Here is a 23,763-nt window from a genome sequence, read left to right on the forward strand (position 1 = left end):
AGTTCTCTGTCAACACTGTGGAGAAGGAAGAAGACTTGAGCCAATTATAAAGTTAAGATCACAGTCTACAGTGGTGGTCTCAAAAAGCAATTATGGGCAAAATAATCCATTGAAGTATGAGAAATTTTACTGACATTTATTTTAATATTAAATGTCTTTAAAATTTTATTATTGTTTTAAGATTTTATTCATTTGACAGAGACGGGGGGTAGAAATAGAAAGAGAGCACAAGCAGGGCAGAAGTGGCAGAAGCAGGCTCTCCACCAAGCAGGAAGCCCAACATAGGGCTTGATCCCAGGATCCCTGGGATTATGACCTGAGCCAAACAACGCAAACACTAAACTAGTCGACTGAGCCACCCAAGAGTTGCAAGTGTCTTTAAAATGTTAATTTTCTATATAGGTTTTCTATTTCAATGTACATAATATGTTATTCATATGATAGTACATATATGTAATTGATAAATAAATACATGTACATGGATTGGTAGGTGAATGCTCATGTTTTTTTCCCAATAGGGAGTCATTAAAAAGTCTGGAGACCATTGGTCTAGGCCAGTTTTTTCCAATAGAAATATAATGCAAGCCACACATGTAATTTAAAAATTTTAGGGGCCACATTAAAAATATTACAAAACACTTACCTCACATGATATCAAAAATTAACTCAAAATGGATAAAAGACCTAAATGACCTAAATGTAAAAGCTAAAATATAAACTCTTAGAAGAAAACACAGGAGTAAATCTTCCTGACCTTGGAATTTGGCAAAGGATTCTTAGATATGGCGTGAAAAGCACAAGCAACAGAAGAAAAATTAGATAAACTGCACTGCATCAAAATTAAACAGTTTTGTGCCTCAAAAGACACCATCAGGAAAGTGAAAAGACAATACATGAAACAGAAGAGAACTTTCCAAAATATGTATCTGATAAGGGACTTGTATTTAGAAAATATAAAGTATTCTTAAAAAAAAAAAAAAGGTTTTATTTATTTATTTCAGAGACAGCGAGAGTGAGAGAGCACAAGTGAGATTGAGGGGGAGTGGCAGAAGTAGAGGGAGAAGAGGCTCCTTACTGAATAGGGAGCCTGATGCCAGACTTGATCCCAGGACACTGGGATAGTGATCTGAGCTGAAGGCACAAGCTTAACCAACTGAGCCACTCCAGGTACCCCTTAAGAACTCTTACAACTCAGTTATAAAAAGACAATCCAATTACAGCATTTACAACAGTGCCTTATGCTACAGAAAATTCTAAGTGATTACATAAATGTATCTTTGTACTCCTTGTACTTCCATGTCCTCTGAAAGCATAATGATAGGGTCAGACACATATATATCACAGATTTTCAGATATTCCTCTTGAAAGGTTGGTACAAATTTTAATTCTCATGAACTAGAATGAAAGTCCTCCAAAGACTAGGATTTTTATTTATTTTCTTCTTGAATGTAGTCAAAGTACATTGAGTAATACCCGGTACAAAGGAGGTGCTCAGTAATAAACCACTGAAAGACTGAACTTTATATAAGACCTCCTGTTTTGGGGCACCTGGGTGCCTCAGTGGGTTAAGCCTCTGCCTTTGGCTCAGGTCATGATCTCAGGGTCTTGGAATCAAGCCCCGAATCATGCTCTGTGCTCAGCAGGGAGCCTGCTTCCCCATCTCTCTCTGCCTGCCTCTCTGCCTGCCTCTCTGCCTACTTGTGATCTCTCTCTCTCTGTCAAATAAATAAATAAAATCTTAAAGAAAAAAGAAAAGAAAAGACCTCCTGTTTCTTCATACCCTAGCTCACCATGGGCATAATCAATCTTTAAAAGTTTTGCTAATATTACCTTTTTTAAACAATAGAATCTTACTTTAAATTTTTTCATTTGTGAGGTTAAACATATTTTCATATGTCTGTCAGACATTTGTATTTTTTTAAAAGATTTTATTTATTTATTTGACAGAGATCACAAGTAGGCAGAGAGGCAGGCAGAGGGAAAGGGGGAAGCAGGCTCCCCACTGAGCAGATAGCCCTGTGCGGGGCTCGATCCCAGGACCCTGAGATCATGACCTGAGCCAAAGTCAGAGGCTTAACCCACTGAGCCAACCAGGTGCCCCACATTTGTATTTCTTATTTAATGCAGTGATGTTTATTTTCTTTTCTTATCTACTTCAAATCATAACTACATGGGTAATTCTACTGTGTCTAAATTATTTAAAAATATCAAGGTCTTCTGTAATCTCAACTGAACCAACCTTATTTTCCACCAGTCTACTCTACTTAATGTCCAATGAAGATGCTTTGTATATTTCTTCCTCTATACCTCTGTTGGTCCCCCAGTCTGAAGAAGACAGGTTACTTCCTTGCTTGACAGATTCAACTTCTTCTTCTTCTTCTTTTTTTTTTTTTTGAAGTAGGCTCCACCAATGTGGGACTCAAACTCAAGACCGAAGACCTGAGCTGAGATCAAGAACCAGATGCCTAACTGAGCCGCTCAGGCAACCCAGACCCAACTTTTTCTCAAAGTCTCTCTTCAAGATCCGCTTCTTCCATTTCTGACCATTCCAGTCTTCACTGATCTCTATTCCTCTGACTGATACAGTCTGGCATACAATATGGCACTAAATTACATACTTTTTGATCTTTTTTGATATTCTTTCACATGTGTTAATCGTTTCTTTAACGAGAGATGGAACTTACATGGAGACCCGATATTACCCCCTGTGGTGTATGCTAAACAGAGTAGACACTTAATAAATCCTTCTTTGATTTTGTTTTAAGTGAATTTTGTTCCTATAAACACACTGGTAGAAACCATATTCTTAGCTCGCAGAGTTTCAATATTAAAGCGTGACAATGCTCAGAATCTAAGCACTGAACTTGTAATAAAAACGTGCATGAAGTTAGTAAAGGAAGGCAAATATTACAGATACCCATTCATCTCCCCTTCTGTATCTTTAAATGTGGCATATTGTGGTGCATGAGTGGGTGTCATAAGTGGATTCTGTGTAGAAATCTGGGGTGTTAGAAGTGGGAAGAAAGAAATTCACTTTAACTGAAATCCAAAGCAAGACGAATGAAGAATTTCTCATCGATGTTGCTGAGTTTCTGTCTCTTTAAGCACAATGCACATAGAATGAAAACAAGTCCTTCCCGAGTTCTCTATAAAGCGCAACTATGACTATAGTCAGGAAAAATGACTCCTGCTAAAGGTTATTATTATTATTTTTTGTACTGAACTCAAGAAAGCACTGCTTTTACTGGCTATCTGTTGGACATTAAGGTAGGTACAACAATATTTCTTTGTAATTATATTTATTGCCATGTGATTTTTACCTGCACCAAGATTAAGTTCAACATCAACTAGAAACTACTACTACAGGAGTGCAGTTTTGTATCTAAATATTAAATAAAAATTTCACCTGTTAGCTGGTAAAATTTTCCCATCTGAGTTTTCTCTTAGTTCCCTCAACAACTTCTCGACTCCAGATAAAAGTTATTCTCTTAGATCTGTCGATGGAAGTAGCACTGCTCATTCTTACATATAACTTCATAATAGTATAGCCCCACCAATGTGGACATGAGAGATTTCCATCTCTATTGGAGATGTCAAAGCAGAATGGAGAAGTGATGTTCTGTCCCAATTCCTTCAATCTTGGGTATGATTTTCTAAGTACTATCAAAACTTCTTATAAGTAAATATTTACTTAGTGACTTGCTAATTAGTTACCTGTTTGAAATGACATTTGGCTTTTCGATCTTTATCAATTTTAGCAGTTCAGAGGTCTGTCTCTATTAGTATGGCATAAAAAATAAATTGTTCCAAAAAAAGGGCACTAGTGCCAGAATGATTCTGGCTTCAGAGCTCTTCAGGTTGGTGATGCCTGTACTGCCTGTTCTGTTGGTAATTCTTTTTTTTTTTTTAAAGATTTATTTATTTGACAGAGAGAAATCACAAGTAGACAGAGAGGCAGCCAGAGAGAGAGAGAGGGGGAAGCAGGCTCCCTGCTGAGCAGAGAGCCCGATGCGGGACTCGATCCCAAGACCCTGAGATCATGACCTGAGCCGAAGGCAGCGGCTTAATCCACTGAGCCACCCAGGCGCCCCTCTGTTGGTAATTCTTGAGAACCAAATAATGGTCTCATGCTGATGACCTATAGTCATATGAAACTTGCCCTAGTTTCTTCTATAGGTTTCAACTTTCGAGTTGACCACGAATAGAACATCAGTAACTTTTTAAAGGGCTATTCCTAAAACCAACCCAAATGAAATCAGTACAACTTTCCCCAAGGACAAAATGATACTTCATCTCCATGAGAATAACAAGAGAAAAGCAAATTTTCATTATGCACCAAAGTTTACTAAAGGAAAAACAAGTTTCTTCTGCTTTAATTTTTTCCTTTATTATAAAGCTCCGTCTACTGTGAGACTTTCAACTTTCAACTCTTTATAAAACTAGACGGAAACTAAAACAAAAGGTCTATAGTATGCAGTAAATCTTGCAGTTCGAAAGGTTTAAGAACCTTCAGAAAAGGCTACCCATTCAGATCTGCCAAAGCAAACAGAGAAGCACACACTGAGACCATGTTACTGCCTGGGTGTTACCCATTTAAGTTGCAGGTTAAAGAGCATAACCAAAATATGTAACCAGAAAATCTTGTTTGCTATTTTCAAAACAGTCATGACCGAAACAAAAACATTACTTCAGATTTTCAAGTTTCATCAAGTCAAGAAGAGCCCATTTCATTTTAATTTACTTTCATTATGTAAGCCCTTTTCACCTACTGTAACTTTGTCCCAGAAAGAGTTTGATGTGATATTTCCTTATTGTTGATTATCTCCACTGAAACTCTGAAATATAAATAAGCTGATTTGAGAATTATAATGTGTTTAAGAGACATTTTGAGGAGTTACTTTTCAAAGCACAAAAATTAACTTTGCTACTTTTTTATAGGAAATTGGCATTACAATATGTCTTAATACTAGTAGCAAAGAAAGTGCATCTCAAAACCGGTTTCATGTCCAGGGGAGTGTCTTGACTAATTAAGAAGTCTCATTAAAATTCTCAAACAAAATTGTTTTAAGTGAAAACTTAAACTGGGACTAAAGTTTTTGGAACACTAGCTTTTCCTTTCAAATCAACTATGTAATGTACTCTAAGAAATATTAATCAGTCTAACAAACGAGCCTTTACTGAATGACCCGCTACATGCCAGGTGCTGTGTGATGAGCTCTGCATTCATGTTCTCACTTTCGTTTCATAACATACCTTGAGTAGCAACAGGCAACCTGTGAAAATTTTCAGTGACTATCGAATTTATTAACATGAAACTCAAAAACCAAAGGTCTAAAAATTAAATTTTTGGATAACCATTAAAAACTATGGGGCATCTGGGTGGCTCAGTTGTTGAGCATCTGCCTTCAGCTCAGGTCATGATCCCAGGGTCCTGGGATCGAGTCCGACATTGGGCTCTCTGCTCAGCGGGGAGGCTGCTCTCCCTCTCCCACTTGACCCTACTTGTGCTCCCTCTCTCCCCGTGTCTTTCTCTGTCAAATAAATAAATAAATAGAATCTTAAAAAAAAAAATCTTTTTGAAGACTATTCCATGACATAAGAAAATGTTCAAGATGGAATTGTAAGATAAAAAATTAAGCTTCCATGTTACATATAATAATACCCTAACTATGCAAGAAAATACATGTATCTATATAAATTCTGAATAGTTATCTTTGGATGGTAGGATTACCAGCAATTTTCTAAAGTAAACATATTATTTTTATAATCAGAAATTTACTTCAATTAAGCATTACTCTAATGTACCTAAATCTGATTGTTGAATGTATAAGATTTTATATCAAACACAGTATGAATGGAATGTATAGTGTAGCAGTTGAAAATAAGTTCCTTTGAAATTTTAATATAGTTTGGTATAGACTAACACGTAATGAAAACTTTATTACGCAAACATTTCATGTGCGGTTGACTGAGTTGTTTTATAATGTACCTTCAGTTTCCATTGCTTTAATTTTAAATGTGAAGAATTCAATACAGATTCTCTTAAAAGCTACATTGCTTTCATCTTAAATAAGTTAAACTTAAACAGAGCATGAAGCCATTGACTTCTTTGCAAATATCTACTAAAAAATGAAATACAGACTTTGTAAACTTTGGAAATGTCTCAGACCCTGAAAGAGGGACCCTCTTTGCTACTGCTCAATTTCATGCATACAGCAGGCACTCAATAAAAGATGTTGAATGAATGGATGAAGGAATGCATAAATGTCCTCTTTGGATATGTAGACTTACTTTCCCTTCACTTAGTTTAGATGACCTGAGAAGCACTTCCTCAAAATAACCCTCTGGTTCACCATGAGACGAATGCCTGGCACCAGCTGGTAGGAGATATTAATAGTATGCCCATTAGGCACTTGTTCAAGGCACATAGATAGCTCAGTGATAAAATCTTTAGAAATATTTGGATAGGTAAGATTATTCAGAATATGAATCAGTTGTGGTTCCTTAAATCTTCACTCTAAAATTATTAAGAAATCAACATCTGTTTTGGGAAATTCTTAAAAAAAAGTAAGGTAACAGCAATAATTACTTTCAATTTTAGAGGAACTCAGCATTTAGGGCTAAAGAAAAAAGCTTGCAACAGCAAAATTCTTTTTCCCCCTTGTGACAAAGATTCTTTTGAAGGATTCATATTGCTAAAAAAAGAAGAGAATAGGCCTTTCCCGTCAAATTTCAATTTTTAGTATTTACCAATCATTTACCATTGACAAAGAAGTTTTACCCACAAAAGTACTTTCTATTCCTCCCTAAGCAATAGAATGCTCCAAAACAGTGATATGATGATAATTACAAAATAGCCGAGGTCACCCTTAGTGACCTGTGAAGAGAGTGGGCAGAGAATGGGAATGGGACAGGGCTATAACTGATTTTTCAAATAATACTTAATTTAGAAATACGTGCATCTTCACCAGACAGAATTAACCATTCCAGCTAAAAAATGACACTTGACAGTCATTCATCCTTGATCTAAAATTTTTCCAAATATTTTCTTTAACCAGTAAGGGAAATAAAGTATCCATTTGTTTTGTTATAAAATGGTCTATATCTTACATCATGGCCTTAAAGACATTTTATTCTCTGAGCCATCACCTCAAAGTTTCTATGAAAGTATTAGAATTCAGATAAATTGTATTTCTTACTTAATGTGTAATGTCTCTAAATGTTTCAATCAACTCATACAAAGATAAAAGATAGGCAGCTCTGAATCCTCACTCAGAGAAGAGACAATTCTACTAGGTATCTCACATCATGCTACAAAGAGAAAGAGAATAAACAAGAGTAAGATACAGTTGCTGACCCTGAGAAACCTTCCATCTGGCTGGGGAAATGACATGGGAAACAAGAGTTAATGAGATAAGAGAGATGCTCTATTGTGTAGTATGGAGAAAATAGATGTTTATAGGCATAAAGATATACTGCCCTCATTTTGGGTAGAGAAGCAAAGGAGGCTGGAGAGGTGGGACCACGTGGAGAGGCCTGGAGGTCTGGCAGAAATATTTAGGTTTGATAGAGTAGCAAACAGGGCAGTGAGATGTTTTTGCACAGAAGGATGAACTAAAGTGGAGAAAGGAATTAGGTAAAAAAAAAAAAAATCAGCTAGGTCAATTAGAAAACTGATTAAAATAGATACAATTTTTTTATTAGTGTACTTTAAGAAGTATCTCACGAAATCACGAATGGATCTCCCCCCAAGTTTTCTGGGCTTCACAGTCTTCTATACTTTAAATTATAATACACGTTCAGTCTCATCTCTTTCTCTCCCTGCCTCTCTTTTTCTTTTTCTCAAATATATGTCAAGGAATATACACAGCTGAATTAAAAACAAGAGGAAAAAAAGGAAGCATAATCAATTAATTTTAACCTGAAAACTGTTGGTACAAAAGCATTTGTAACTCACTTGAAATTAACATGAAAATAAAACTAAAATGGTGTCATTATCACTAAATCTAATTCTAGGAAAGTTCTAACATACACTTCGTTTTATTGACCATTAAGCTCACTTAAAAATACATGAAATGCATGATTATAACTTACTGTGCTTTATTCTGTGAGCAATTTAATATTTATGCATACTAAGAATAAAGTAACTTTACTTTGCACATTATCAAAAAAGCATAATGTAATTACATTTAGCTTGAGTAGATAAGTAAAACAAATATATATTGATTTTACCTTTGCTTTAGTCGCCTTTTGGCTGTTGTGGGAACATTAGCACCATAGCCATAGGAAAAAAGAACCCTTTCCGCCTCATCTTCATTTTCAACTGGAAAATATTAAAGTGTATGATGTAAAATAAGTTTTTTTTTTCCTTAAAAAGCACGGCAGAAGTGAAAATAAAAGAGGTCATACTAATGAATCAGGGAGCATAAGAGCATTAAAAAGGGCTAATGCATAATCTCAAACAGTCCATTTGTAAGTAGAAGCGTATTTCTTCAAGTATAGGGTCGCTTAAATTTGTTCCATTTATTTTTAAAAGGTGTAAGGGCTTGCATCATAGTTAAAGTTTCTTCTTATAAAGCATAATAATATAGATGCTGTGTTATTCTGAATGATTCTAAGGCTTTTTTTGTGGAATGTGTGTTATGTAATTATAAATAAGTAATGATAACATCAATTTCATTACTTCTCTTCTTGATAAAACAAATGATTATTTTTAATTAGGAAAGATGTCCATTATTTTATCAGAACAACTTTATCTTAACTTGCAATCATAATATTGTACATTTAAGTAGGTTACTCTGTGATAAAAAACGCACACTATGAACAATGTATTGACGGCCTTTTTTTTTAAGTAGAAAAAAATTCAGTTTAACTGTTTACTTCTAAATCCCGCCACTGTCACACCACTCTTTTTCAGGAGGAATTTTAACTGACAGGTTAGCATTTCATTGTTAAAAAGTTTGAAGGCAATGGCAACTTTATTGTAGGTTGGGATTAAAAAATAAAGTCCCCAAAACTAAAGGTTTACTAGCTCAAATTAAGGCAGTCAGTGATATATAACAATTTTTATAACATTATTCAACAACAACCATTATTTTAATATTAAAAAGAGAAACCTTTCTCTTTCTTTTTTAGAAGATTTTATTTATTTATTTGTCAGAGAGAGAGAGCACAAGCAGGGAGTGGCAGGCAGAGTACGCAGAGGGAGAAGCAAGCTCCCTGCTGAGCAAGGAGCCAGATTCTGATCACTGCCGAGGGCCCTGGGGTCATGACCTGAGCTGACGGCAGACACTTAACCGACTGAGCCATCCAGGCGCCCCCAAAGACCTTTCAGAAGTGTTCCAGATTTAAAACAAAGCCACAGAGTTCACATTAGTGAATGAAGCTATTTGCAGGTCCATTACTGTAATATGCATATATTTGTTGACTGATCTTTTTATGGCATAATAAGAATTTTAAATAAATTTTCCCTGTTTTCCTTTAACTTTATTCCTATTTTTCATGGTGAGCCAGAGTCCATCTTCAGAGGTAGATTTATTAGTTTTCAGGTAAATGTGGAAGCAAGAGATGACATATGCCATTGCCAATACTATTATCAGCTGTCATGGCTCCAGATCCAAGATGAGTTCTTCAATTTGGCTCTATCAGAATGGTAGAATGGCTCTCCAAGAGCTGGTATTTACTTTATTTATTTATTTAAAAGATTCTGTTTATTTATTTGACAGACAGAGATCACAAGCAGGCAGAGAGGAAGGCAGAGAGAGAGAGAGAGAGAGAGAAGGAAGCAGGCTCCCCGCTGAGCAGAGAGCCGGATGCAGGTCTTGATCCCAGGATCCTAGGATCACCATCTGAGCAGAAGGCAGAGCCTTTAACCCACTGAACCACCCAGGCACCCCCTTGAAAGTTGGCATTTTGATACCTATCTGACTCTTGTCTCTAAATTCAGAAGGAAGAAGGTAAATGTAGTTAAAATCTCAAAAACCCATCAGTTAGATATTAATGGACATCTTAAATTTGAGGGTTTTTTTTAATTGTTCAAATTTTTATTTTGGTGCACAGTATAAGAAATGAACTTTTAAATCAACTGAATTTTATGGAAAATGGAACATCAAATAAATTAGACCCATGTTAAAATAGAAGGTCAGTTAAGTGTCCAAACTTAAGGATTTAAGAGCCACAGGTAAACTTCAATTCTATAATCTTCTTTAAAAGCTCAAAGTCTTTCAAACACAACTTTGCTATGTACTGCACCTAATAAATGAAGTCTAACCATCTTCATCTCAGCTGAAATTTCCTGTATTAGATGGTGATCCTTTGAAAATTGTACACAATGTAGTACTAAAAAAGAATGTTTTTTTATTCTTTAAAGTTTATTTATTTATTTGACAGAGAGAGAGAGATCACAAGTAGGTGGAGAGGCAGGCAGAGAGAGAGAGGAGGAAGCAGGCTCCCCGCTGAGGAGAGAGCCCAATGCGGAGCTCCATCACAGGACCTGGGGATCATGACCGGAGCCAGAGGCAGAGGCTTTAACCCACTGAGCCACCCAGGAGCCCCCTAAAAAAGAATGTTTGGTACTACATCTTTGAAATTTTTGTTACTAAGTAGTCTTTAAGAATATAAATATTCTTTTTTTTTTTAAAGATAAGAATATTCTAATTTCCATTGTGAATGGATAGAGATGACCCTAGTTTCTAGATCTTCCAAGTATAAATATATTTTATTCTAAGATGATTTTAATATAATTTAAACAAAAGCAAAGCAAAAATTTATTTCTGCATTTTTCCTAAAGATTTTATTAAGAGGGATGCCTGAGTGGCTCCGTGAGTTAAGAGTCTGACTCTTGATTTTGGCTCAGGTCATGATCTCAGGGTGGTGAGATTGAGCCCTGCATCTAGCTCTGTGCTGGGCATAGAGCCTGCTTAGGATTCTCTCTATCCCTCTCCCTCTGCCAGCACCCCACTCCCATTTCTCTTGGGTTGCATGTCTGCTAACTCTCTCTTAAAAAAAAAAAAAAAAAAAGATTTTATTCAGAAAATATTTACACATACGGAAAAGCTGAAGGATGTTTATAGTGTACACCCATATAGCTCAACATCTGGATTCTAAGTTAAACATTGCACTTTACATAATTTATTATACATCTATCACTTCATACGTTTATGGATGTATCTTACATTTCTGATGTTATTTTCAAGTAAGTTGTAGACATCTGTCCTTCACCTTTTAACAGTTCAACATGTAAATTATCAACTATAGTTCAATATTTATTTTAGTTCTTCTTAAAAAAATTAAATTTACATATGGTAAGGGGTACAAATCTTAAATCTACCATTTGGTGAGTTCTGAGAATATACCCATATGTGTAACACAAACCCTATTAAGATACAGAATTACAACACCCTGGAAAGTTCCCTAATACCTCTTTTCCCAGTTGATTTTTGGAGACAACCATCCTTAGAGGCAAACACTGTAGTGCATTTTTTCACTATAGATTAATTTTTCCTCTTCTAGATTTTTACATTTTTTTTTTTTTAAGATTTCATTTATTTACTTGACAGACAGAGATCACAAGTAGGCAGAGGGCAGGCAGAGAGAGATTGGAAGCAGGCTCCCCGCCGAGAAGAGAGCCCGATGTGGGGCTGGATACCAGGACCTTGGGATCATGATTGGAGCCAAAGGCAGAGGCTGTAACCCACTGAGCCACATAGGCACCCCTAGACTTTTACATTTTTACATTTAAGGCTTCTTAGATAAGCATAAAATTTTTCAGATTCACCCATGTTGTTGAAGAATCAGTAGTTTGTAACTGTTTCTTTTTACTATGGGGTAGTATTCTAGAATATAAAATGTATTATGGTTTGATTAGCCATTTTCCTGTGATAGTCACCTGGGTTGTTGCCAGTTTTTGACTATCATGAATGCAGCTCCTAAGAATATCAGGTAGAACTCTTTTTGTGTGCATATGCTTTCTTTTCTCTTGGACAAAATACATAGGAATAGAATTGCTGTATTATCAGATAGGTTGTTTGGTTTTATAACAAATTGCGGTTGTTCTGTATTCTCACTAACATTGCTATAACCAGTCTTTCTAATTTCAGCCATTTTCGTAGGTGTGTACTAGTATTACTGAATGTGGGCCTTTTAATAGGTCTTTGCATTTCCATATAAATGGAATATGAAAAGTATTTTAAACTGCATTAAAATGTCACATATGTTATAAAAATAGAAATCTTTGCCTTGTACTCACTCTCTCTTAAAGAAAAAGCATTTACTACTTCATCATTAGGTATCATATTAGCTGTAGGTTCTTTGTAGATATCCTTTATTAGATTGAGGAAGTTCTGTTCTACTCCTGATTTATTTAGACAGAGGGACATGCACAAAATTCTGAGGATAAGAAGGAGTAAAATAAGATGATATGACAGGGAATGGCAAGGCATGAAAGACAAAGGAAAGTATAATGAAAAAAGTCATGCTAAGGAATGTGACTTTATGCTGTCTTAAGATGACAGGCATTAAAGCAGGTGTATGGTACAATCAAATCTGTATTTTATAAAGATTCCTCTGACTCCAGTCAAGACACTGGCAAATTTGGAAACTTGCAGTTATTGGATACTGACACTAGATACGGAAGAAGATAACTATAGGAATTAAATGAAAGTTTTCCTTAAATGGGCCTACAAATACAACAGAGTATAAGAAAATGTGCATAAAACAAATTCAAATTCAATTTCAGCTTCAACTGGAGTTTAAACCCACTTTATAAGAATGTCCCTTTCTGATATTTCTGACTTTCAAACAAAAATAATGAATGGTGAAAGTTAATTTAAAATATTCCCGTAACACCTAGGATAACATAGAAAAGAGAGCATATTGAGAGGAAACAGAAGAGGTAGAAATTGAAGGTCCAGCATTATTACCAGGTAGAGCCAAGGAATTTTTGTTTTTTAAGACTCATTCAAAGTGTCACCTCCTCTCCTAGGTATTGTATTCCTCACCTCCAAGGTGGAAATAACTTATCATCACTTGTGTATTTCCACTGAGAAATGCCTATTTCTTGCTACTAGCACGTATCTCACTACTTTAATTATCTTTAATATGTTTGCTTCTTCCAGCGGTGTAGGTAAGGAAGTCTAATCAGCAAGTATTATCACAGGAACTCCCCATGCCCGGATCCTGGCACTGGAAACATTTAACCGCTCCATGAGGAACTGAATACATGAAAAGATAAAATCTATCATGGTTAACCTATTTTTTAAGTGCCAACTACTGAAATTAAGATTAACTAATTTTTTGGGCGCCTGGATGGCTCAGTCGTTTAAGTGGCTGCCTGCAACTAGGGTCATGATCCCAGGGACCTGGGATTGGGTCCTGCATCGGGATCTCCGCTCTGCAGAGGGCCTGCTCTCCCTCTCCCTGCCGCTCTGCTTACTGGTGCTCTCTATCTCTCTGTCAAATAAATAAATAAAATCTTAAAAAAAAAAAAGGAATAACTAATTTTTAAAATATAAGATATATATTTTTTGAAAGTCACCAACTGGATTTTAAAGAAACAGACAAATGCAGTTTTAGAAATGGTATCAGGTTTCCTGTGCTGCCAGAAAAAAGAGCTGTGTATGTGAGGTAGTGGGCGACTTACTTTCTGCAGTTTGCATTATTATTTCATCGAGCTCTTTTTCCAATTTCTCATAAATGTCTAGCCTTGCCTGATGCTCAGAGTTCTGTGATTGAAGTTCAGTAATGCGTTTTTCAGAAGAGGCTTGGAGACTATAAAATTCTTTAGTTAAAACCTAATAGTAGAAGAAAAAAAAATTGCAAAGGCAGGATTAAACAAGGTTAACAGTTAAGACAAGTATGGGACACAAAAATACTCTGACTTCTTTCCCCCCTCTTTCTAATGATTTTAATATGAGGAGAAAGTAGCTCAATTGAGATGACTGAGCAGGTAAGATAGATTATCTCTAAAGTAAATAATTCATTTGTCTGTAACTGAAAATTACGAAGCACAATACTGTAAGAAGTGAATAAACAACAAAATTAAAACTTGGAAATAGTTACCGGAGTAAGATTAGCATTTATTTATTGGAACTAAGAAAATGCAAGAGTGCCATACTTACCAGAAGGTCATTTATTTGGCAACTATAGCTATTGGAGAAAGGCTCACAGGCTTATAAAGCTCTGTGTAAAAATGATATACCCATCCTCCAGCTTTCCAACAGAGCTTATTTCATCCATGCTGACCATGGTTTTAATGAGATTTCTGGTTTCTTGAACAATCATAAATTCAAAGCAACAAATCACAATGATAAATATGAAGTCCCACTTGGGGCAGTAACAGAAAATGCCTTTGTATAGAAAGGAAGGATTTTAAAAAATTATAAAAAACAGATATGGAAATTTGAGTTATTTTGTGTAATCATAAAAAAATCCTACATTCTCCAGTGGTGACACGTTGAGGGAATCACTAAGATGATGAATTCACTAAAAAAAGGAGACATTTCTAGTGGCAAAAGAAATGTTTTTAATACTTAAATTACATTCCAATTATCTAGAAAGTCTACTAACTAGAACAGGCTAAATTATGCAGTGGTATTACACGTGCTTCCCAGTACAGCATAAGCAAATTACTATTTCCTTAGAAGCAACAGAATATTATGGCTAAGAATATGGGTTTGTAGCCAGAAAGATTTGGATTTCAATGCTGGCTTTGAAACTCATTAGTTGTAGATGGTAGGCAATTACTTTTTCTAGGCCTACGTCAAGACACTGTTGGAAGGAATGTCAGAAGATGATATGCTCACAGTGCTTAGCACGGTGCCTAGAATACAAGTTGGAATGTGTCTGAAAAATACTATTACAACTATAAGAATTATGAGAATATTTTATTAAATGGCTTGTAGAAGTAGAGATCCTTCCTTAATTACTCTGAATTTTCTATAATGATAAATAATTTTTAACATAATTATTTTCTCTCATAACATAAAGTTCACCTTAACAAATATGTGATTGTACGCTTTCTGTGATGTGGAAAAAGGAAAAGATGCAGATCTATTTCCAGTTTTTACAAAGAGAAATGACATTTTCCTTAACATATTTTATCTTATTTTCCTTCAATTATTTCCATCAAAACTTCTCCCCAAAATAAACATTATTCCCTCACCTTCCAAATTTATTCTATTGGAGGATAAAGAAAGAATAACACAGGAATATCGATGATTATGATGATGACTATTATAATGATGGTGATAATGATGGGATGGTTTTAGTGTCCCTGATTGGATCAGAAAAAAGAAATTCATCTTTCAGTATTATTTCTTCTTTACTCTTGCCAGCTGGGAATATGTTTTCCAGAGACTTATTTATTCATCATAACTAAATTGCTAGTCAGTGAAGTGATGTAGAGCTTTCATAGAATTTATTATATTGACGTATAATTCATTAAGACTCTGGTGGCTGATGACACTTACTAATTCCACAGTCAAAAAAAGGGATCAGTAAGGATAGTGCTAAATAACTATTCTCACAGCACAGCTGATACTTTTCATCTGTACTCTACATCCCTCAATAAAAACACCACACAATGAACACAGTGAACCAGAATGAAAGACTGTAGAAGTGGATATCTAAAGAGATAAACAATCAAAATGTAGAAGATGGGATATTTTGTAAAGTATTATTTTAATAAGAGATTTAATAAGTGGTATTAAATTGAGAGATACAATTTAAAATTCTCTCTTCATAACACAAAGGAAAGATGCCCAGAAACCCGTAACAACTCTGTACTCTATGGTAGAGAATTCCTTTTACTATAGATTTATCTCAGTGGTTGCTATAAATACATTCATTACTGTTTCTGAAAAGCCGAAGAAGATCTTGTTTACAGGACCTACGGAAGGCTATTATATTAAAGATTTTTTAGGAAAAACCAATATATGAACATTTGAATTTGAACATGAATGCATAAAATAGATCAGCTGTTTTCAGAAATCCATTAGATATTAAACTTTCACAGTAGCTGTTTCCTTCCTTTAAATAACAGAATGATAACACGAAGTTATATAAAATTATATATATGCAATTACATATAAAGTGGATGAAAATACAAAACTATAGGTCAATAATAGCTTTAAAAAGAGATAAAAATATAAAGCCAGTGTTTGGGAGCCTTTGCCAATTGATAATTAAAAGTACAACAAGTTGTCTCCAAGCTATAAATCGAGGAAAATATTAGGTAAAAGCCAAAGAAAAGTATGTACATATGACAATCTTTATCCTTTGCAAATTTACTTCTCTCCAAATTCATTATAAATAAGAATTGTCTTAGAAATACCTTCCAGTATTTCAGAAAAATGGATTTGAACAATAGTACTGTAGTAATGTTCATCAAACCATTCATGCACTCGTTATTTATTGAGCAGCCACCATGAGCAAAGCACTGTGTTAGGTAAATGAATAGTCCCTGTCCCCCGCCAAGGCTCCCAGTTTAATGGAGGAAAAAATGTAAAGAAATTCCCCTAAAGCCTTAGTTTTATCAACCAGTTTTCAGAATCATAATATGTTTTATAAAGGTTTCTCCACAACCTTTACACAAAATAACACGATAATTGCTAGTCAACTGCATTCACTGACCAAGTGAGTAGGTCTATGGGAGAGTGGTTTTCACACTGCAAGTTGTTACCTAAGAGGTCATGACTGCATATGCATATGCAGTATATAGATATATACTGCATATGGACTGCAACCAGCTAAAAATAATAAAATAGAATGGTTCAGGAAACATCAGCATGCATGTGTTGTAAACTAATATGGAGTGAAATGTTGGTTTCAGAAGTACAGAGAGGGAAGTGCTTCTGGGTCTTCCTGTATATACCTCCCATCCCCCTTCCACCTGCCGCCAAGACACATCCTCAAGCACAGTCAACCAAAGCGAAGGGGAGAAAAAAAAAGGCATTTTGCTAGGAATTCTGAAATTTAAACCATGGAAAATATAACTTGCAAAAGATGAATTCCAAATTAGAGCTGATCAAATACGATCTAATTGAACATGTGTAGTAAAATCTGCCGTTGCAGATTATAACTGCACTAGGCTCCCGAAGAAGGTATTTTAAAAAGTTTTTAAATGCCAAATACTGGTTTAGAAATATACACTATCTATAATTTTCGCTTCTATTTCTTATATGTATTTAATATCGTTTTTATATTTTTCCTAAGTCTTTATTTTCTGTGAGAACCTTTATCTTGTTTATCTTAGTTTTACCTATCAGAGTACTTTTCAGAAATGTAATCTCTGAGAAAGTACTATAATGAAACTTACATCATTAGCTAATTAACCATGTTAATGACATTGCTACATTTTTCAATTTTTCAAATGAGCACTTCCCAAAAATCTAAGATATTCAGGAACATGACTACATGGAACCACAGAAACCATGAATGTAGCAAAAAATACAGTTTATAATATACTAACTGAAAATTGTTTAATTATCAACTATTTAAATAAACTCCAATTTTTAATATAAAAAATAATGCTGTGATACATTCCATTAAGATAAACCTTTATGAGCATTTCTTATTATTTCCTCAGGTAAAATTCCTTTAAAATTACTGGATCACTTTTTTAAAAGATTTTATTTATGTATTTAAGATAGAGCGCACAAGTGGGGCAGATGCTTAATGGACTGAGCCTTCCAGGCACCCCATGGGATCAATTTTTTAAGGACTTTAATACAGGTCACCATATTATACTCCAGAAAAGATGTTCTATTTTCTAACTGCATGAGATTTCCCTTTTAAGGGTACTCCTGCCAGCAGTTTCAAAACAACAAAAAGACCTAAGTAAAAGTAGAAAAGAGTTTAAATTTACATTTCTGTAATTATTAGGGAAAATACATGTTTTTGTTTATTTCTTGGCAATTTGTATGTCTTTTCTTGGGAAACAGTTCATTCCTTCTTTCCACCTATTCTCTAGAAGAGGAACATAGGTCCTTTTGATAAGAGATCTTTTAAAAGGAAGGAGACAAGCCTTTTCTCTTATATAACATGAATATTATTTTTCAGTCTTTATTTTGCCCTTTAATATTACTCAGACTTTTTTTTAAAACAGGGAAGAATTAAAAATTTTATTTTTCCTATATGATTTCTTTCCCTGCTTTTAATCAACAGATCATCAGAATTAATCCCCAAAGTTACATAACACAAAACTTCATCTGTATGTAGTTTTAATGGTTTTATAGTTCTGTATTTACATTTAGCTAGGATCCATTTCAGTTTTACTTTGGTATAGAGTGAGAAGTATGTAAGTATCTTCTCTGAATACTCAAATGATTTTCACAGCACTATTTGTTGTCCAATTCACCCTTCTCACCTGATTTGTAATATAACCTTTACAATGAATACATTCTTAAATTTATGTAATTATGGGTCTTGAGTTCATACTTGATACTACTTGTGGATTTTTTTTGGGTGGGTTTTAACGTTCTTACCTCAGAATGAATTTTAAAATGTGATACATATTTCTCCTTATTATTATTTCCTTTTTTCCTTTTTTTTTTTTTAAAGATTTTATTTATTTGACAGACAGATCATAAGTAGGCAGACAGGCAGACAGAGAGAGAGAGGAGGAAGCAGGCTCCCTGCTGAGCAGAGAGCCCCATGTGGGGCTCCATCCCAGGACCCTGGGATCATGACCTGAGCCGAAGGCAGAGGCCTTAACCCACTGAGCCACCCAGGCACTCCCTTATTATTTCTTTTTAACAATCTTCTTGAAATATTTATTATTCTTGGGGCACCTGGGTGACTCAGTCAGTTGAATGTCCAACTCTTGGTTTCAGCTCAGATCATGATCTCAGTGATCACCTTATGGGTTTGTAGATTGAGCCCCAGGCTCAGCGGGGAGTCTGCTTGAAGATCCTCACCCTTTGCCCCCCCCAACCATTCACACACGTACTCTCTCTCTCTATAATAAATAAATTTTAAAAATTGCTTATTCCTTGTTTTTTTCTTCTAGTTATACGACAGAATTACTTTGTTCTAATGTTCTAATTACTTAGAGCATGCTAACATTTGATTAAAAATATGTAATATCACTTGATAAAAACAGAAAAATTTGTAATGCTGCATATTACCAGAAAGATGGTGTTGCTTATATATTATCAAGTTGTATGCTTTTCTTGATACAGGCTCTGTACTATTCCTATTAAAAATATTGCAAGTAATTATATATATTTTAGTTGCTATTGTGAATGAGATCTTTTTGTTTCTTTCTTTTTTTCCCCTGACAATTCCAGTCCTTTTTATTAACATATCTTTCTGACATATACATATCTTGTGTGTGTGTGCACATGTACATATGCAGGGCAGTGCTAGGTCCTACAGGTAAAATAAAAATAAAGCTCAATATAATATGGACTTTCTACTTATTAAAAGTATATGCTATGCTAATTTTATTCTATTTTTAAATTATTTTTTAAAAATTAAATTCTATGCCCAAAGTGGGGCTCTAACTCCTGACCCTGAGATCAAGAGTTGCATGTTCTACTGACTGAGCCAGCCAGGAGTCCCATGTTATGCTAATTTTATTTTTTTTTTAAGATTTTTTTTTTTTTTTTTTTTTTTTATGAGAGACAGACAGAGAGAGGGAGGGAAGGAAAGTGTGAGTGGGTGTGGGTAACAAAAGGGGTAGAGAGGGCGGGAAAGAATCTCAAGCAGACTCTGTGCTGAGCTTTAAGTCCAACATGGAGCTCAATCTCACCACCCTGAGATCGGGACCTGAGCCAAAACCAAGAGCTGGACGCTTAGCCTATGGAGCAACCCAGGCACCCCTGTTATGCTAATTTTAAAAGAAAAGTCTGTATATGTACCTCTATTTTTTTCTGATATTTTTCACATTCCAACTGACACTGTGTGAGATTTCTTGCAGTTTCCTCTTGGATAAGTTGAACACGCTCACTTTCAAAAGATTTTAATTTACTCTGATAGAGATATTCTGTTACTTTGCTTTCTGTACTAAGTTGCAGTTCTCTGTACCTGAAAGAAACAGAATGGTTATGAGACTCTACAAAAATCTCAATGATTTCTATTAACACAAACATTACTTGTACTTTTTCCACACCCCCATATTATTATGTAGTTAATAACATATTTATATAGCAAAGCTTCTGTAAATAATTTAGATAGGCATATGTATGGAAATACACAAAGTCTGGAGAACAAAACATACTAACTAAACTACCTCTATTGTTCCCTTAGCAATGAATTCCTTTTGTCCCCAAATAATTATTGCCGATTATTATTATTTCGTAAGACATTTAAAATAAAAAATTGTAAGAGCAAGTTTCAGTTTTATTGCTTAAAATGATTTAATTTCTATACATTTCAAAGGCTGACTTAAATCTACAGCAAAATTGATTCCAAGCCTGCTGTTTCTTTCTGAGTGTAAGTAACGTCAGATGGAAGATGGCAGGAAATATGCACATTGGACTGCACATTCTTAGGAATTTTGTAAAATAAAATTTTAAGTTAGTAAATATGTATAGATGGATATTACAAGAAAACATCATGCACAAATTACCAAGATAAATAAGTAACAAGTAGTCTATTATAACACAGATAAGGAACATTTTCTTCATTCCATAGGGCTAACCTGTAATAAAACCCTTTCCATATATACATCACCACCTATTATAAATTTGAAAATGCTTCAGGATGATTATGTTCTAGAGAGGAAAACATAGGAACATTATACTGTTTGAGGGAGCTATTATGAACCCAGTATAATGCTAGATTATGTTATTAAAATTCATTTATTCAAATATTTATTCAGCTAGTCACTATGCTAGATAAATGTATATATAACGGTAGACAAAATGGTTTCCCTCCTCTTAAACAAGTTAGTTTCCTGGAAAAGATAGGCAAATAAACATGAAAATTCAACAGAGTATGGCAAGTGCTTCAGTAGGGTAATCCCTAGGTACCATGGGAACACAGAGGAAGGAGACATAATTTGGTTTGTATGGATATGTGTGCGGTGGGCAATGTACAAGGAGGTTTGGGGTGGGAAGTGCTGTAGAGAGAAGAAACGAGAGTATGTGTACAGCAGGGAAGCAGAGAGAACAGTCTTATTTCATTCAGGGTATCTCATGGAATCCTTACGACAACTCTATGAGGGATTTTGCAGATGAAGACCCAAAGGCTCAGAGATGTCAGAGAATTTCCTTAACAAGAAGAATCTGCTAGTAAATTTCAGGTTGGGTCTCAAATCCAGCTATATTTGACTCTATAGCAAATGATGTTTCCATGACTATTATGATATTCTTAACTGACATTTCTGAGGTCAGATAAGCATTTTTTTTTTAAGATTTTATTTATTTATGCGACAGAGAGAGAGAGAGAGATCACAAGTAGACAGAGAGGCAGGCAGAGAGTCTGGGGGAAGCAGGCTCCCCGCTGAGCAGAGAGCCCGATGTGGGGCTCGATCCCAGGACCCCGAGATCATGACCTGAGCCGAAGTCAGAGGCTTTACCCACTGAGCCACCCAGGTGCCCCTCAGATAAGATTTTTTTTTTTAAGATTTTATTTATTTATTCGACAGAGAGAGATCACAAGTAGGCAGAGAGGCAGGAAGAGAGAGAGAGAGAGAGAGGAGGAAGCAGACTCCCTGCTGAGCAGAGAGTCTGATGTGGGACTCAATCCCAGGACCCTGAGATCATGACCTGAGCCGAAGGCAGCGGCTTAACCCACTGAGCCACCCAGGCGCACCTCAGATAAGATTTTTAAAAGTCATTTCACTATGTGACAGTAACAGTAACATTCAAAGTATAATCAAAGAAGATATGCATTAGGTATTAGTTCTTGGCTCCTTCACTCTTGACACTTTTTTTGTCTTTGATAAAAACATTCCACGTTCAGATTGGTGGAAGTTCAGTGGATACTGGTATACACGATTTAAGATAAAGCAAGGCTTTCAGGTAAATGCCAGCTTGTGTGTTTAACTTTCTGGAAAGTCCTGCCAGTAGGACACGACATATGTATCTGTAAAATCTTTTACAATTTTGTTAAAAAAACATCTTTTTATACAGAAAAAGAAACACTGAAAATATTTTTTATTGAGACATAATATATACACTGTAAAATTAACCCTTAAAAGTGTATAATTCACTTTTTATAGTTTTTGGTATAATCACAAAATTGTGCATCACCACTATCTAATTACAAAATGTTTCTATCACCCCAAATAAGAAACTCACCTTCATTTAGCAATTACTCCCCATTCCCCTCTCCTGCCAGGCCCCTGCAACCACTATTCTACTTTTTTACTGTATGGATTTGCTTACTCTGGACATTTCATATAAATGGAATCATATAATACGGGGCTTTTTGATGTTTTCAAGGTTCATCCATGTTGTACCACGTATGAGTACTCCATTCCTTTTTACGGCTGAATAATATTCCATTGCACGGATATACCATAATTTATTTATCTGTTCATTAGCTCTTAGACGTATGGGTCATTCCCACCTTTTTGGCTATTATGAATAATGCTACTATGAACATTTATGTAGAAGTTTTTATGTAAACATGTTTTTGTTTTTCTTGGTTTTATACCTAGGAAAAGAATTGCTAGGTCAAATGGGCACTCTATTTTTTAACTTTCCGAGAAACTGCCAAACTGCTTTCCAATGTGGTTGGATTACTTTACTTTCCCACCAGCAGTTATGAGGGTGCTGATTTCTCCACATCCTTATCATCACTGTTTTTCTTTTATTGTAGCCATTCCCATGGGTGTGAAGTGGCAAAAAAAATTCTTTTACTCAAACATTTATTAATTCAATGTTTTACTGACCTGAACGTGTCCCTGAGTTAGGTTGTTTTATAAATATAAATGTATAAAACATGTGTGAGATCAATATCTATTTTGTATGCTAAACCCAGGGAACACTCTAGACTGCATTAGCCAAATAAATTCTAGTAAGTCATTCAGAATGTGATATTGATCTTTAAAATTGCTTTGAAAAGATTAAACTGCGAAGTTTGCCTTCCTATGGATTCAAGACATTGTGGGTAATCAATGCCAACTCCAAATAGGAAATTACAGGCTCAGCTTTTAGCGCCACCTGTTCTTATGCATTATACAGCACTTGAAAGTTACTTTTAGCGTTATACTATTCCCCTATATTGAAAAGTTAAATAACAAGTTATCTCCTAGAAATTTGAGAACACTAAGTTTAATAAACTGACACTTCTAGAAGTCAAATGATAAATCTAAAGGACTAATCTATTCTTGCATTGTTGATACAATTAAAGAATCTGCCTCCAGTCATGAAGCCTGTGTGATCATTCTGAATTTGTTACAGTGAGCTGTGACAATGCTGAAGAGCGTTAGAGCTGCAAAAGCAGTACTGCCAGGACGACCGGAAGATGACAAGAGCGAGTGCCACAGACTCAAGTAATTCCTGCTTGCTTGTTTTGCTAATAGAATCTGTCACATTTTACTTTGTTGATTCTGACTTCTCGTCTTATTCTCATCATGTGAACATCTTATTTGAATGAAGCTATTATTAGCCATCTGTTAACAACTTTATGTTTCACATTCTAATTCAGCATAAAACACTAAGAGGCGAAATTTCCTATAAAGTTAGAAGGATAATCAGAATCTCCAACTATCCTTACAGTGATCTCATCCCAGGTCCCAATTTAGCTAGATTATGCTACATTTGTAACTGGGTTTTTAGTTTTCTTAAGATTCACCCATATATCACAATAGTG

At 35.0% G+C, this 23,763-nt stretch overlaps 1 protein-coding gene across 5 annotated transcripts in view; it reads right to left on the reverse strand.

Annotated features, from left to right (window-relative positions):
* The window catches only part of PIBF1 (progesterone immunomodulatory binding factor 1), a 196,630-nt gene that overhangs the window by 67,201 nt on the left and 105,666 nt on the right, over positions 1–23,763 (reverse strand). For all 5 annotated transcript variants that reach the window (XR_006606963.1, XM_045080635.1, XM_004775066.3 and 2 more), the window contains exons 11-13: positions 19,860–20,025; positions 13,640–13,790; positions 8,233–8,323 (exon numbers count right to left, since the gene is read on the reverse strand). Coding sequence is in view for 4 of the 5 variants with exons in the window: in XM_045080635.1 (XP_044936570.1) it covers positions 8,233–8,323; positions 13,640–13,790; positions 19,860–20,025 (408 nt within the window). In the remaining variant the exon portion in view is untranslated. The remainder of the gene's footprint in view (positions 1–8,232; positions 8,324–13,639; positions 13,791–19,859; positions 20,026–23,763) is intronic.

Source organism: Mustela putorius, unplaced genomic scaffold, assembly GCF_011764305.1.
Source record: "Mustela putorius furo isolate JIRA1106 unplaced genomic scaffold, ASM1176430v1.1 tig00000480_pilon_pilon_pilon, whole genome shotgun sequence".
In the NCBI taxonomy this organism is placed as follows: Eukaryota; Metazoa; Chordata; class Mammalia; order Carnivora; family Mustelidae; genus Mustela; species Mustela putorius.